The sequence below is a fragment of the Hypanus sabinus genome, chromosome 10 (genome assembly GCF_030144855.1).
Source record: "Hypanus sabinus isolate sHypSab1 chromosome 10, sHypSab1.hap1, whole genome shotgun sequence".
Taxonomy (NCBI): domain Eukaryota; kingdom Metazoa; phylum Chordata; class Chondrichthyes; order Myliobatiformes; family Dasyatidae; genus Hypanus; species Hypanus sabinus.
In genome coordinates, this window is record NC_082715.1 from 125,597,796 (window position 1) to 125,615,837 (window position 18,042).

At 42.5% G+C, this 18,042-nt stretch overlaps 1 protein-coding gene across 7 annotated transcripts in view; it reads right to left on the bottom strand.

The window, feature by feature from the left end:
- Window positions 1-18,042, bottom strand: part of acoxl (acyl-CoA oxidase-like) — a 358,948-nt gene that overhangs the window by 34,649 nt on the left and 306,257 nt on the right. For 5 of the 7 annotated variants that reach the window (XM_059982889.1, XM_059982890.1, XM_059982887.1 and 2 more), the window contains one exon: window positions 13,901-13,971. In XM_059982889.1, coding sequence (XP_059838872.1) covers window positions 13,901-13,971 — 71 coding nt within the window. The other 2 variants (XM_059982892.1, XM_059982893.1) reach the window with 2 other exon arrangements.

Sequence of the window (18,042 nt, forward strand, 5' to 3'; positions counted from 1 at the left end):
TACAAAGAAGGTACGGCAGCACCTCTACTTTCTTAAAAGTTTGTGCGGATTCAGCATGTCACCAAAAACTTATAAACTTCTGAAGATGCAAAATGTAGAGTATCCTGACTGGTATGGAGGCACCAATGCCCATGAACAGAAAAGGCTACAGAAAGTGTGGATACAATCCAGTCCTTTACAGGCAATGTCCTCTCCAGCACTGAGTACATTTACATTGAGCACTGCCACAAGAAAGCAGCATCGATCATCAAAGAACATCCCCCCCCCACCACCCTCCATTCAGGCCATTCCCTCTTCTCACTTCTACCATTGGGTAGGAAGTACTGAAAACTCCAGTCGCACACTACCAGCCAAATAAAAGGCAAGGCTGTGCCAGGAAAATGAGAACAAAACGAGTGGCAAGAAAGAAGGTGGCAGTCTGGGCCCCACCTACTTGAATACAAGTTTACCACATTATTACTTTCTAATGTAGTGGGTAGTGCTTGTTGCTCTCACTTTCAACTTCCACCTCTAACTAGCAGTGTTGTGAAAAGTATGTGCAAGTTTCTCCCTGCTAGTACATAGCAACAGCAAGCCTTATGTAGTGCCTCCTCACTGGCGACACACATAAACTGAACTCCTTTCAGACTCAGGCTGAACCACAGAGGACGGGGAGGAGGTCTGGCCCTTGCAGACACAGCACCCAGGCCCATCGGTGTGTGGACACGCCCTGGTGCTCCTGAACCAGATCCCCAGCTATGGGTAAGTAGCCCCATTGCCTCGTGGGCAGCCTCAGGAGAGATGCAGGCTGTGGGAGTAAACCCAGACAGTAAGTCTGGAGTGCAGACCCGAAAGCAGCTGGACTCATTGAACATCCTTCTGTCAGCTCCTGCAGCCAAGCTGGTGCCAAACCTATTGCTTCACAAGCTTTCCTTTGGAGTACTCTGCTGAGGCCAAGAGGGGAATCTTGATGACTGGGCATCTCAGGATCTCCATACCTTCCACCCAGGCTTGTGATGATGATAATCATCCACCGATTGTTCTTTGAGACAGATGGATGCCAACCAACCAGACCAGACTTTCTGACTTTACTGGATTTGCTACACCACAACATTATGATTGTTAGGCTTTAAATGTGACTACAATTCAGTGTGCTCCATTGGCTGCGATGTTCTGAAAAGGACACAAAAAATACTTTCAAATGTAGTTATTTCTTTCCTTCTAACATTAAAGACAAGGTCTGTAACTTTCTCAATGTAGTTTCTAATAAACCAGTTTGGTTTTCCAACACTTCCCTGAACTCAGCTCAGATGATGGTGTACATACCAGATCACAGGTTTAGAGTGTTCTGACACATTTAATAACACTTTTCCAAAATACAAATCCCTCCTTTTCTCTACCGCAGGATCCGACTGCCATTGCACACAACAGACCGCACAGTGTGCGACCAGCAAAGTTGCTGCTTCACAGCTTCAGATAACTGGGTTCAATCCTGACCTCACAACTTGCACTGTGACCGTGCAGGCTTCCTCTGGGTGCTCTGGGTTCCTCCCACGTCCTGAAGGTGAATGAGTTAGGAGGCTAAATGGACACTGAAACTTGCCCAGAGTTTAAGCAACTGGGTAGAATTGGGGGGGGGGAGGGGGAAGCTCATGGGAATGTAGAGAGAATTAATGGGATTGGTGAAGGATTAGTGTAAATAGCTACTCAATAATTGGCACAGATTTGGTACGCCAAGGATGGGCTGCTGAGGCTTTATGAGACATTGGTCAGACTGTATTTAGAATATTATTGGTAATTTTGGGCCCAATCTAAGGAATGGTGTGCTGGATCTGGACAGGGTCTTGGGGTTGGGGGTCCCAGGAACGTTCAAGTCTACAGCAAGTGTTGGATACAGCCTAGTCCATCACAGGCAAAACTGTCCCCACACCATTGCGCGAATTTACAAAGAGTGCTGCCACACAAAAACAACATCCACCATCGAGGAACCCCACCATCCAGGCTATGCTCTCCTTTCACTACAATCACCAGGGAGGCACAGATGCCTTAGGTCCCACCACACCAGGTTCAAGAACTGTTATTACCCTACAAACATCAAACTCCTGAACTGGTGTGACCAACTTCACTTACCGCAACTGATATGAGAACCTACAGACTCAGTTTCAAGGAAATTGTAAATGCCTGCAAGAAAATGAATCTCAAGGTGACACATACATACTTTGATAATAAACATATTTTGACTTTAACATAAGAATGAAAAGCTCAACATGAAGAACATTTGATGTCTCTGAGCCAGTATTCAATGGAGCTTAGAAGGATAACAGTGGTTGGAATTGAAACCTATCATATATTGAAGGGCCTGGATGGATTGGACATGGAGAGGCTGTTTCAATTATAGTTTGTTCAGTGATGAAACAACACATTCTATCAACCTGTAAACATATCAAATCTTGTTTTTTTCCAGAAAATGTATTACGGATTGCAATTGGCATGATCAACTGCCTTATGGACTTTTCTTGTGCTGAACTTTGACCTATGCCTTGAATGTGTTGATTCCAAATTGAGAGCAATTTTAGAGTGGACAGCAGTTTCAGAACTTGGCTTTCCAATGAGTTACTTCAGAACATCTCAGGAAAAAATAATTCAAAAGGTAATTTCCTTTTTCATCACATTATTATTATTGCCTGTCACTTAATCATTTCAAAGTTCAAAGTAAATTTATTATCAAAGAACATATATGTCACCACATACAATCCTCAGATTTACTTTCTTGCAGGCATACTCGATAAATCCATAATAGAGTAATACCCACAATAGAATCGATGAAAGACTGCACCAACTTGGACGTTCAATCAGTGTGCAAAATACAACAAACTGTGCAAATACAAAAAGAAATAATAATGATAAATAAATAAGCAACAAATATCGAGAACATGAGATGAAGAGTCCTTGAAGGTGAGTCCGTAGGTTGTGGGAACTTTTCAATGATTGACCAAGTGATGTTGAGTGAAGTTGTCCCCTTTGGTTCAAGAGCCTGATGATTAACTGTTCCTGGACCTGGTGATGTGGGTCCTGAGGCTCCTGTAGCTTCTTCCTGATGGCAGCAGCAAGAGCATGTGCTAAGCGGTGGGGGTCCCTGATGATAGATGCTGCTTTCCTGTGACAATGCTTCATGGAGATGTGGTCAGTGGTAGGGAGGGCTTTACTTGTGATGGAATGGGTCATATCCACTACTTTTTTGGAGATTTTTCTATTCAAGGGCATTAATAACACAGATGAATAATAACATCGACAAATTTAAAGTTGCTGGCCCTTGACACCTCTGATTCTCTGATGAGGACTGGCTCATAGACCTCTGATTTCCTCCTGAATTCAATAATCAGCTCCTTGGCCCATGCTGACATTGAGTAACAGATTATTGTTGTGGCACCACTCAGCCAGATTTTCAATCTCCCCCCCTAAACACTGATTCATCACCACCTTCAATTCAGTCTACGACAATGGTGTTGTCAGCAAACTTGAATATGGCATTGAAGCTGTGCTTAGACACATAGTCTTCATGTAAAGTAAGTAGAACAGAGGGATAAGCATGCAGCCTTGTGGTGCACCTGTGCTGATAGATATCATGGAAAAGATATTTTTGCCAATCTGAACTGACTGGTTCTGCAAGTGAGGAAGTTGAGGACAATAGCACAAGGAGGCATTGAAGCTTATTGATTAGTTTTGAGGAGATGTTGGTATTGAATGCTGAGCTATAGTCGATAAAGAACATCCTGATGTATGCAGCTTTACTGTCCGGATGTTCCAGGGTTGAGTGAAGAGCCAATGAGATCACATTTGCTGTGGACCTGTTGGTCTGGTAGGCAAATTGGACCAGATCCAAGTCGCTTCCCAGGCAAGAGTTGATATGGTTCATTACCATCCTCTCACATTTCATCACTGTAGATGCAAGTCATATTGAACACTCCAGCCAGTTGTCAGCACAGGTCTTTAGTACTTGGTCAGGTAGTGTGTCTGGGCCGAATGCTTTTCATGGACTCATCCTCCTGAAGGCTGCTCGCATGTTGACCTCAGGATCATAGGGGAATGTGGGAGTTTGTGATAGTTCCTCCATGACTGATGTTTTAAGAAAATAGTTAAGATGGATTTTACTAGAAAGAACAAAGTTATAAAAGTCAAAAAATCTACGAAACTGAAACCAAATTCTTAATGCATGTTTAATAATAGGATTGAGGTCTCGACTACCATTCTTAGAAAGCAAAAAAGGAAGAGGAGCACCCAGTAAAGAGGCCAAAGAATACCCCTTCACCGAGTTTTTCTCCAAATCCACCCATAAAGGACAGTTATGTATGTATGAATAATGAATCCAATATCGTTCCTCATTGCTGAATAATCACATTGGATATCAACAGCCTCCTTCTTTTGCCTATCCTTCCAAAATTCTGAGGGAATACTGCCTTGTTGGAGTTAGTCCTCTGAGTGCCTTTTCAGGCAAACAGAACAAGCACCATGGCATTATTTCAAATATGTCCAGACCAACTGCTAACCCTCAACAAACCAGATGACATGATTCATTTGAATCATGTTTGAGGTATCATGCTGTATGCAAATTGTGTTTGCTACTTTGGAACAGTAACTCCACTTCGAATGTGTTTTAGTAATCATAGATTGCTTAGATAGCCTCACCTCATGACAGACAAATCTTCCTTATTTCTTCTACGGAGTCTAATCCTTGAGTTCACATTTCAACATGTCACCGCGCCTTCCTAGCCCTGTAATATTCTCCATCGTCCAAGAAATCAGTGTATTTCAATTTTGTCACCAACTTTATATTCAAAGGCATTTTTAAAGATCTATTACTTTAATCAAGTACCTTTAGCTCAGTTTCCCTACCATCTCAAGATCTGGTGATAAACTGACACTCTTGTGAAACTTTATTACTCAGAATCAGAATCAGAATAAGGTTTAGTATCACTGGCATATGTTGTGAAATTTGCTAACTTTGCAGCAACAGTACAAAGCAATACATGATAAAATAGAAAAAAACTGAATTACAGTAAGTATATATGTATATATACACTGTATATCAAATAGTTAAACTAAATAAGTAGTGCAGAAATATAAATGTGAAATTAGTAAGATAGTGTTCTTGGGTTGAACGTCCATTTAGAAATCAGGTGGCAGAGGGGAAGAAGCTGCTCCTGAATCACTGAGTCTGTGCCTTCAGGCTTCTGTACCTCCTTCCTGATGCTAATAGTGAGAAGAAGGCATGTCCTGGGTGGTGGGGGTCCTTAATAACGGACATCGCCTTTTTGAGGCACCACTCCTTGAAGATGTCTTGGAAACTACAAAGGCTAGTATACGTGATGGATCAGACTTATTTAACCACTCTCTGCAGCTTACTTTGGTCCTGTGCAATAGCCACCCCCACCTCCATACCAGACGGTGATGCAGCCACAAAGAATACTCTCCACGGTACAAATGTAGAAATTTTTGAGTGTTTTAAGTGACATACCAAATCTCCTCAAGCTCTGAAATTTCCGATAATATTCTCAATACCAGTCATCCTTTAAGGGAGTACCTCCTGCTATCTGAATTGTTACTTCCCTGAACGTTCTTATTCTGGGTTCTACCACATCTGGAAGCACTGTTTCAGATTTAATTTCTCTATCCTATTAAATGTTCCCTGTTGCAGATTACATCCCTTGTTACCATTGCACCAAGATGAACTTTATTGTATCTCCTCATAGATCGAATGGTCTTTTAACTTGCGGCTGCCTATGCCATCTCTTTCTACAGCTGTGTATAAAATTGATGTTACCTTGTTCTGGCAGCATCAAGCTGCATCTGACAGTGAGTTGCAGCAAGGAATGAGTCACTTCAGAGACTATTTGATGTCAGGCTTGTGGTCAGTGGCAGTATCAAGTTCTATGCAATTTAACCTTTGAAAGGCAAAGCTCATAAAAGCAAACCAGTCAAAAGAGAAAGGCAACAAAAGTCTAGGTAATTAACCACTTATATCCTTGAAGCAGTATCTCACGGTGAAAACAGATTTAAAATTGAACTCTTAAAAGTGAATCATGTATGAAAAAGAAAATACTTGTGGGGCTGTGGAAAAATGGTGGGGAAAGCGATGGGTTAATCGGATAGTTCGTCACAAGGGCAGCACAAACACATTGGACAAATGGCCGCCTCTTGTGCTGATTGTTTCTATGATTTGTACTTGCTAAACTTACCAGTATTGGAAAACTGATTCTGTTTTACTCAGCATGAAATTATGAAAAATGCATACAATTAATGTTCATTTTTGCGAATGCGACTTATATGATGCTGTGTGCATGTGACACTGCTTCAAGTTTTTCATAGCACCTGTGCATACACGTACATTTGCATTTACAACAGAGTTGAATTTGACTTTGACATTTTAGCAGTTGTGTACAAACAAACATATCTTGACTATGTTAAAGAGCAACAGATGCTAAACATTGGTTAGGGGTAAAGAGGGAAGCAGATTGAGATGGGACTGGTGCACTGTGAGGAAGGTGGTGAAGGTCTAACCAGAGTTGGCATGCAAGCCATGATACTAACCAATGGATCTAAAGCAGAACCAATCTCAGTGAAGCCCAGAGAAAATCTGTGTCATTAACCCAACGTTATTTTCAGTCTTTTTCACCTCACCTCCAACAAACCCAATGGAGGAGATCGGGGATGATACTGACGTATCTGGAGGTCATGCAATGCGGGCGCTCAGATGCCCAGCATGAACAGTGGAAGGAAAGTACCAGCACGCAAACTACACACCTGCCCACTCCAGGAGCCACCTCAGCCCCATTTCAGCTCCCGAGTGTAAATATCACCAACTAATCATCCTGGTCCACCTACTTGGATGCTGCAGCCGGAAAAGCACATCAGTACTTCTAATTCCTCAGTAGGCTAAGGAAATTCAGCTTGTCCCTGATGACTCATACCAATTTTCACAAATGCACCAGAGAAAGCATCCTACACAGGTTTTCACAATATGATTGGTATACGGTATGGCAACAGCTCTACCCGAGACCACAGGAAACTGCAGACAGTTATGGACACAGCTCGGTTCATAATGCAAACCAGCAATGTCCCCCCCCCCCCAAAACAACACTTCCTGCTGACTTGGGAATTCAGCCAACATAATTAAAGACTCCTCCCACTCCACTAGTTGGGCGGAAGATACAGAAGACAGAGATCAGCATCACCAGGCTGAAGGACAGGCTCTTTCCCACTGCAAAATCAGACATTTGAATGGACTTCTTATACACTAAACTCTTGATCTCTCAACTTACATTGTCATCACCCTCATACCCTATCTGCCTACCTCCACTGTATGTTCTCTGAACCACAACACTTAAGTTCTGCATTCCTTTTTCCTTTTGTACTTGCGTATCTTTTTAGATAGCATGCTAAACAAAAACTTCTCACTGTACTTCAGTAGATGCAACAATCATAAACCAACTACCAATTTTATGTTGACTGATTAGGCCTCACAGAATTGGAGAAGAAGCAAGTGATCCTTGATTTAAGGACGGGAAAGGAAATCCAAAGCAACACACACAAAATGCGAGAGAAACTCAGCAGGCTGGGCAGCATCTATAGAAAATAATAAACAGCCGATATTTTGGGCTGAGACCCTTCATCCAGACTGGAAAGGAAGGGGGGGGGGGAGTCAGAGTGAGAAGGTGGGGGGAGGGGGTCAGAGGGCAGCAGAGATCAGGGAAAGGGAGCAGTGAGAGAGGGATTCACTGAACTCCTGTGGAAGGGAAGATTTAAACTTCTTCAGGGTTGGCATCACTCTCGCCACCTTCTTTTCCCTTCCTTTCTCCTCCCCTTCCTTTTCCATAAGCAGAATTAGGCCATTCGGCCCATCAAGTCTGCTCTGCCATCACTGTGGCTGACTTCTTACCCCTCTCAACCCCATTCTCCTGCCTTCTCCCCATAACCTTTGACACCCTGACTAATTAAGAACCTACCAGCCCCTGCTTTAAATATACCCAATGACACAGCCACCACAGCTGTCAATGGCAATGAATTCCATAGATTCACAAACCTCTGACTAAAGAAATTCCTTCTTTATCTCCGTTCTAAAGGGATGTTCTAGTACTCTGAGGCTGTGCCCTCTGGTCCTAGACTTCCCCACTCTAGGAAACATTGTCTCTACGTCTGCTCTACCTAGACTTTTTAATTTTTGCTAGGTTTCAGTAACATCCCCCTCATTCTTCTAAACTCTAGCAAATACAGGCCCGGAGCTGTCAAATGCTCTTCGAACATTAATTAACTGAGTCATTCCAGGGATTAGTCTCATTCAGTAAGATGGCGCCACACTTGTCACAGCATCTACTCTGAGTCCAAACAAAGGTGTAATTATTCAACCTTTATGTCTTTTTTATGATTTCAAGATCCTGTTGGACATTGGTAATGTAGAATACTGCACGTCTGATTCACTGGTTCATTTGCAAGACCAACAATGAGAGAGATGCGTGGCCTCTGTTGTTGCATGGATACGGCCCTCATGCCGTGCGGTCGCCTGTTGTGGCCACCCGGGAAAGGAGATGCTGGAACTGGTTGTGTGCTGTGGACTCTGTCCTGGGTTGAGGGCCTGGCCACCCCCAGCAGTGCTGCCCTTCAGTGTTCACGCGGTGAAAGACAAGATGGATTGCGTTTGTCTGTGGCTGCACTTGCACAAGATGAGGAACTGCTGCGGGCTTGTTCTTGCAGGAACATGGCTCCAGGATAACATCCATCCAGGACATCAGTCTACAGGCCATTACACTCAGGGATTCAGATTATATTTCCAGTTTAACTCTTTTTGCAACTGTATATTTTTCATTATGTGCTTTATTTTGTTTATGTAACTTTACGTGCTGCATGACTATTGGTACTTCTTGTTTTGCATCTTGGCCCTGGAGGAACGCTGTTTTGTTTGGCTGTATTCGTATGTATGGTTGAATGACAACTAAACTTGAAGCTAAACCTGAACTTGAATGTCTCATGGACCCTCACCAATGCCAGCACAGATGGAGCTCAGTATCAGAGACTACCCCCATATATCATCACAGCTCTCTGATGCTGAATCTGTTCACATTCTGCCTTGATTTAAGATGAATCTCACATTTCAGCAAGTTTAGAGCAGACACTGACAAGTTTTGGAAGCAAGTGGTTTTGAGAACACGGGTACATCCCTCCCACCTTCGAAGGTATCTACTTGAGGTTCTGCCTCAGGAAGGCAGCATCTACCATCAAAAATCCCCACCACACAGCCCAAACCACCTACTCACAGCTTCCATCGAGCAGTAGGTACAGAATGCTGAAGTCCCACGTCATCAGGTTCAACCTCCCTTCAACCAGACAATTCTTGAACCAACCTGCACAACCCTTGTCACTAACACAGTATAGCTACACTATAAACTCCTACTATAACCACCACAATGGACTATTTTTGTTCTGATTGTGTTCTTGTGAAGATTTTGTGTAATATATTGCTTGTTTTAGTTTTTCATACAAACGCTGCTTTTCTGATGCTCTGTGCCTACAACGCTAAGCGTTTCATTGCACCTGTGCATTTGACAGTAAACTCGACTTCGACTGGTGCCCCTCGCAAGTCTTAGTGAGCAGGCACCACTCTAAAACACAGGAAAGTGTGCATGGGTAAACATCAAGATATAGCTTGCTGGGTGCTGACTAATCCAATCTCATCTCTCTAGATAATCCATGTCCTTTCATTTCATGCACGTTCCCGTGCCCGTCCAGGAGCCTCTTCAATGCCTCATCATATTTGCCTCCAGCTTGTGCTTGTTACAAGGGAAGTATATCCTCAGCACAGCTGTGTGGCACCCACACAGGACAGTTCACTCTTTTCCATAGATGCTGCCTGGCTTGCTGAGGGCCTCCAGCATTTTGTGTGTGCTACTTTGATCCCAAGGGACTGCCTCAAAAGAGAAAGGAAATAGTGTACATTGTGCTTATCTGTCCTTCTAAGCAATACAAAAGCAAAGTGCAAGTATAAATCGAAAACTGGGTGCACAAGTATGAAGGTCAGCTGCATCTGTGGGCAGATAAACAGTTAATATTTCTGGTCCAATGACCTTTATCATGAGCAACAACAAAAGGCCATTAACCTGAACAATTTAACTTTGCTTCCCTCCCACCACAGATACTAAACTGCGAAGCAATTCCCAGCACTTAGTCTTATTCCAACCTTCTTGTAATGTAAGTGTGATATGTAATGCAACAGGGCAAAAGAAACATTAATTTGATTGAAAAATCTTTTTACCAGCTGAGGCCCCTTCTACCATGTGATAAGATGAAGGATTGCTCTTGGAAATGTATGATGCATTGAGCAACTGACTTTGAGGTTGCCTTACTGGATGGAATCAGGAGGATATGAGGTCAGCCAGTTAGGGCTCAGAAGGGAGATATTTCTTCAGTCAAGGGATTGTAATTTTTCTTTTCCAGGGATTGCCGCTTTCAGCTGTTGGGACTTTTCAAGGTTGAAACTAAAACATCTTTTAAACACTACGGGGATCAGGAGATTCAGAAATCGGGCCCTTATCAATTCTTGCCTGGTACTGGTCAGGACAAACAGTCTGTCCAATCTTGTGACCTCACTACTTTTAAAAGTCCTATTTTCCAACATTTGCCAAATTCCCAACTATCAGTTTATCTAAATTTGTCATCGTTATATGCCATGGTGTATATCATGGTCTTTTGACAATTTTTTTTACAAAAATAGTTTGCCATTGGCTTCTTCTAGGCTGTGTCTTACGAGACAGATGATCCCAACCATTATCAATACTCTTCAGAGATTGTCTACCGGGTATCAGTGGTTGTATAACCAGGACTTGTGACATGTACCAGCTGCTCATACGACCATCCACCACCTGCTCCCATGGCTTCCTGTGACCCTAAGCATGGGGCTAAACGGCTGCTAAACCTTGCCCAAGGGTGACCTGCAGGCTAGTGGAAGGAAGGCGTGCCTTACACCTCTTTTGTTAGATTTGTATCTCCACCTTGCCACCCACATTTAATAATCTAAATGACTAAATTTACAGTATTAGTGAAACAAATTCTCTGTGGTACAATTCTGTTTGCCTGCATTCACAGTTCTTCCATAAAACTAAAGTTTTAAATGGAAATCTTAACCAGCTTTCATTGTGCTGACAAGAAGCTAACCATTCAAGAGAATTTGAAATTGACCAACACAAATTTTAACACCAAAGGCAAATTAGGGTTTCAAGTTCACTCATTCTATTCCAAAATCTGCCCACTTTCTCAATAGTGACCGTGCAGGAAAGCCAAACACTTATAATGCAGCCTGCAGATATTAGCCTGCAGAACAGACAGCAAATGTGGTAACAGCACAAAACTCTGCAATAAATGTGAATCTGATGTCATTTTTCTTCCTTTCCTCTTTTCCCACAATCAACAATGTTCATGGCAATAGTGAAATCCACTCATTGAAATCAAGCATCCTACTTTGCATCTTTTATTTAAAGAATAAGCACTGCATCTCTTCCAGCCCATGAGCCCATGCTGCCAAATTACACCCATGTGACCAATTAACCAACCAACTTGCACATCTTTGGAATATGGGAGGAAACCTACACTGTCATGGGGAGAATGTACAAGCTCCTTACACACAGTGGCAGAACTGAACCCTCAGGGGGTTAATGTTGGGTGAATTATTTGTATGTGTTGCATTGAAGTCCTCCAACACCACCAGCTTCTGTGAAGCAATTAGGTGGTACTTGCCTTTAGCACATAGTGCACCAATGTTCCAGTATCTGATGGGGGGAAATACACATATTTTATTCTGGCCATTAAAGGCAAGGCTACCATTTAATTCTCAAACTGGTACTGAGTCACCTTTTGGTAGAAGTTCTTCTGTGTTGCTGAGATTGAAGGAACATCACCAAGTCAAGATCATGAGGAGAAAATGCAGATGGACATGGAGTCATCAAATTCTGCTGCATGGAAACAGGAATTTTGGCTCAAACACATCCATGCCAACCAAACTAATCCTGCTTGCCTGCTTTTAGCCCATATCCCTCTTAACCTATTCTGTCCTTGTACTTTCCAAGTAAGTGTCTATTAAATACTACATTGTACCTGACTCTATCACTTCCTCTGGCAGTTTGTTCCAGATACCCACCATGCTCTGTGTGGGAATCTTGACCCTCAACAAAGTGCATTTATTATCAAAGAATGTATAAATTATACAACCTTGAGATTTGTCTGCTTACGGGCAACCATAAAGCAAGAAACCCAAAAGAAGTCAATTAAAAAAAATAAAAACCAAAACTCAATGCGCAGAGAAAGAGAGGAGAAAAAACACATATCATGCCGAAACAATAGAAGCAAGCAACAACATTCCGAACCAAATGGAGTCCTTAGATCGGAATCCATGGAGCAGGCCCAAGCTTTGGTCTCAGTTCATCATATTCGTGGGGTAAGTTGCCGCAAAGCTCACAGACACGAATCGCGGCAGCTGGAACAGTCTTCCAGCCTCGGCATGGCAGAGCGAGGAGTAAACATTGCAGGAGAGTGAGCAAAATCAGCACAATCCTCACCTCCGATCTCGACACCGTGCCTTTCCAGACTACTTGGCCCAGTGTTTAACTTGTCCAAAGAGTGGATCGCACTGTGTGTTAGGACTACTCCCGGCCTAGACCACGCCACTCAGCAACCTGCTCTGGGCCTAAACCTCGTTGCCCGGGCCGACGCTGTTCTCAACCTCTCCAAATCAGCCCAGAGCGATCCAACCTTGCGCCTGGGTTAGTTGCTGGACGGGCATCGAAACTCCTCTGCCACGACTCCTCCTCTCTGAATCACTCACTCCAACTCCACCTGCGTCGATTTTGCAATGCACCAGCGTGGCTCATCCCCTGAATTCGCTTCACCTTCGCTCACTCCTTCGTTGTTTGCTGTGATAGTTCACCTCAATTTACTTCAGAAAAGGTGCTATCAATGTTTTTAGTCACATTTCTTGCCTTTCGAACTACCAGTGAGCTGTCACATGGATTCAGTAGCATCATCTCAAACTGAAAGAGTCCTCTCTTTAAATCGTCCTCCTCTCACTTTAAAATCCATGTCCTCTAGTCTTAGATTGCCCTACCCTGGGAAAAAAGACTGTGACCATCCACCTAATCTACATGCCTCATCATATTATAAACTTCTGTAAGGTCCCGACTCAGCCTCTTACGCACAGGAAAAGGACCTCAGCCTGTCCAGTTTCTCTTTATAACCCCTCTCCGGCCCCATGTCTCATTTCATCACGCCACCCATCTCATGTCGTCCATTGCAGATGGGGACTGTCAGTGATGGCGACCACTGTTTAATGGTACCCATCTATGTTCTGTCAAACCTCTACGGGACCCAGGTGGGGAGCTGGAGGCTCGGGGTGAGGGGAGAGGGGCCTGAAGAGAGAATACTTTGCACTGCTGAGCAAGCACAGTTTATTTTGTCTCGACCAACAAATTCTGGCATGAAACAAGTGCAGCTTTAACTTCTCTTGTGCTTCAACCCTGATAAGCCAGGTTTGCTCAGTAATTAGGCATCCCCTCAGCAAACCAACTCAGATAAGTTTGCTTAAATAAGTGCTGTTGATAGATAGGGTTGAGTTGAGCTAATTGAATTCTATTTAAAACTGAAATAAATTCCAACTAACACTCAACACCCACTTTCCTGTCAGCCTTGCAAATAGGTTCCAGCTCTTAGCCAAGGGTGGTTGATATTATGCAGCCCACCTACTCAGTGATGATATTTGTGTCCCTCCCTGCTCGGTTATTAGCAGCTGAAAAGATGAGTAATGGATGGCAGCGATAAGCATGATGCATCCAATGTACCACTGGAGGGGGAAGGGGTGGGGAAAGACTTCAATTTATAATCTCACCTTCTTCAGTAAAGCCTGGTCTTCAGCAACTGGACATTCTTCCACTGCTTTCCAGAACTGGTCTAATGTCACTGCAACCAAGCAAAAAAAAGATGAAAGAGTTTCATATCTTTGGGATTTTTTTTCTCTTCGTTCTTTTTCCCTCTGAGATCCTGTAATTGAGAGTGTTTGCAGCCTGGTATAGCTGTAAACTTCACTCAAGCCGCTCTCTCCAACACTTTCAATTATCTGCCTAAACTTCCACACAGCATAAAGAAATGTGATCCTTTTTATTTCCAATCTTCTCTATTTCCACTCCACCTCACCTCAGTTCTTTGGGAGTTATTCTTCTCCTTGTATTTTTTGTATGTTATCTACTATCCCTATCATCCATTAGAGACATTTTTCAGGAGGGTCCTTAGAATTATTAAGGATCCCAACCATCCATCCAGCCTCTTCGTTGACTTTCTACCATTAGGCAAGAGACTACGTTGTATAAAAGCAAAAACAGTCAGGATGAGAAACAATTTCTTCCCCCAGGCCATTAGGCTTCTGAACTCCCTACCACATCGCATTCGAAATATCACTGGTTAATATGTACCGTACCTTACAATATTTAATATTAATGCACTTTAGTTTGTTATTTATGTGCAAATCGTCTGTAGATTTTATCCTTACCTTTCTAAGTTATCGTGTGTTATGTGTACTACTGTGCCTTACACCCTGGTTGAAGAAATGTCTCATTTCTATATACATCATATGGTTAAATGCATTATATATGTATAGTGGCATGCAGAAGTTTGGGCACCCCGGTCAAAATTTCTGTTACTGTGAATAAGCGAGTAAAAGATGACCTGATTTCCAAAAGGCATAAAGTTAATAATGACTCAGTTCTTTAATATTTTAAGCAAGATTATTTTTTTATTTCCATCTTTTACAGTTTCAAAATAACAAAAAAAGGAAAAGGGCCCAAAGCAAAAGTTTGGGCACCCTGCATGGTCAGTACTTAGTAACACCCCCTTTGGCAAGTATCACAGCTTGTAAACACATTTTGTAGCCAGCTAAGAGTCTCTCAATTCTTGTTTGGGGGATTTTCGCCCATTCTTCCTTGCAAAAGGCTTCAAGTTCTATGAGATTCTTGGATCGTCTTGCATGCACTGCTCTTTTGAGGTCTATCCACAGATTTTCAATGATGTTTAGTTCGGGGGACTGTGAGGGCCATGACAAAACCTTCTTGCGATAGTCATCTGTGGATTTTGAGGTGTGTTTAGGATCATTATCCTGTTGTAGAAGCCATCCTCTTTTCATCTTCAGCTTTTTTACAGAGGGTGTGATGTTTGCTTCCAGAATTTGCTGGTATTTAATTGAATTCATTCCTCCCTCTACCAGTGAAATGTTCCCCGTGCCACTGGCTGCAACACAAGCCCAAAGCATGATTGATCCATCCCCATGTTTAACAGTCGGAGAGGTGTTCTTTTCATGAAATTCTGTACCCTTTTATCTCCAAACATACCTTTGCTCATTGCAGCCACAAAGTTCAATTTTAACTTCATCAGTCCACAGGACTTGTTTTCAAAATGCTTCAGGCTTGTTTAAATGTTCTTTTGCAAACTTCTGACGCTGAATTTTGTGGTGAGGACGCAGGGAAGGCTTTCTTCTGATTACTCTCCCTGAAGGTCATATTTGTGCAGATGTCGCTGCACAGTAGAACAGTGCATCACCACTCCAGAGTCTGCTGAATCTTCCTGAGGGTGTTTTGCAGCCTTTCCATCAATTTTGCGAACAGTTCTCTCGGAAAGTTTTCTTAATCTTTCAGACCCCAACTTGACTTCCACCATTCCTGCTAACTGCCATTTCTTAGGTTACATTACGAATTGAGGAAATGGCTACCTGAAAATGCTTTGCTATCTTCTTATAGCCTTCTCCTGCTTTGTGGGCATCATTTATTTTAATTTTCAGAGTGCTAGGCAGCTGCTTAGAGGAGCCCATGGCTGTTGATTGTTGGGACAAGGTTTGAGGAGTCAGGGTATTTATAAAGCTTTGAAATTTGCATCACCTGGCCTTTCCTAACAATGACTGTGAACAAGCCATAGCCCTAAAAAGCTAATTAAGGTCTGAGACCTTGGTAAAGGTTATCTGAGAGCTCAAATCTCTTGGGGTGCCCAAACTTTTGCATGATGCTCCTTTCCTTTTTTCCACTCTAATATTGTACAAAACAAAAATAACACACTTATCTTAAAATGTTGAAAAGAATGTTCCTCTTTAACTTCATGACTTTTGGAGGTCAGCTCATGTTCTACTCACTTAGTTATTCACAGTAACAGAAATTTTGACTGGGGTGCCCAAACTTTTGCATGCCACAGTATATGTATATAGTAAAATGACAATAAACTTAACTTTCAGAGGGTGGGGAGGGCACCTTGGAAAGAGGGAGTCCCAGCTGTGCAGCACACTCTCAGCACTGTACCGAAATGGCCCCATCTACCCTTTCAGGTGGACAGGAAAGAAGCAAGTAAGTCTCTGTTCAGTGAAGAGCTTGTTTACCAATGTCACTGCAAAATGCCAGTAGATATTTATCTCACTGTTCTCTGTGGGACTTTGCTGTGTACATAAGTCGCTGCCATATTTTCCTACATTGCAACAGTTGCTACACTTAAGAACACTTGAATAGCTGTGAAGTGTTCTGGCATGTCAGTTATCATGAAGCAATATCAAAAAGTAGGTTATTGATTTTTTTGTTCTAGTTAGGACGGAAAGTTAAAAGCACAGTTGAGATTCTTCAGGATGTCAATGCTCAGGAGTGTTTCTGCTGGAATGGATTTCCTATTTTGTTGAATTGTCTAACGACAACGATTGGATGCAGGAACTTTGCCAGTGTCTTGTGGAATAAAGTTAAGCAGTTTGGGATATAAAAAAATACACAGCAATCAAAAACTTGTTGCTGAGCTTCACTGAAGTTACACCCAACATTGAATTAGCAGGCTGAAGCAGATTTACACCCAGGTCTTGAACATGTGCATTGCCCTATTTAGCTGCAATTGATTAGTCCCATGGAAAACTTTAATTTTTAATCCAAGCACTATTACACAAAATCTAAAATTCTGAAATCTAAGTATCTGACATTTTATTGTATGCAAACATTTATGTTTATACTAAATTTGAAAGAAAAGCAGAACTACTGTTGCATGCAAATGCACATTTTTAAAGCTTTTTTTTACTTGTGTGGGTGGCTAAAAGAAGAGAAAAGGTTATCTGCTACCTACAGAAAATTGTGACAGACAATACTGTCTGACCCACATCATTTAAATTTGTTAGGAACTTAATGTAAGCTGTTCATGCTTTTTTAAAAATGATTTTAGCACTCACAGATCAACCCACTGCAGATTGGATAGTGCTTACAATGAACGTATTTTGAGTAAGCCTAAAGTATTGACAATATCCTTATATTGGATGATGCTGTACCAGCTATCCACTTACTTTAAGAACTTCCTGTGGTGAAACACTTTTGAGCACAAGTCGGTAGGGCAGGTTTGCACCAAATGTCCTGGAGGCCTTGTTAGCTCTTGTGGGATAGTTCCATCAGTCATTTGGCATCATCTGGAATATTCTAAAATAAGCACCCTGACCTCACTTGAGTGGCGGCCAGAATGGCCCTCTCTGTCGGATCTTTCTTGAGGAGCCAGAGTCTAGTCTTAGTCCCACCACACACTGCCTTCCGGGTGGCTGTGGTGCGGATGAAATGGTCACCCCCTCCTTGTGGGCCGTGTGTTTGCCACGGTGGTCTGGAAAGAGGTGCAGTGGTATTTAAGAGCAGCTGTGTAACACGAGACTCTGGGTGGTTCCCGAGGACATACACTGCTGCTGGAGGATTGTAATCTCGGCGAAAGATGCACTTTGATCTGTCTGAAACGGTTGGTCTGCAAGTGAAGATGTCAACAAGTGACTAATGCCAATTAGAAAAAAAAATCCAAGCACAGGGTTACGTGCTGAGTAATGCAATGAAGCTCAGAGTCATCTTTGCAAAGGCAATAAACATTCTGTATTCTTGCTGGCACTGGACACTAAAGAAATGGGCCAGAGTAACAGCTTCTCAAACGTTTCACAAATACAATGTTTAACGGACACATGGATGTACTGTAAGTAAATGTATTGATTTGCTTGGT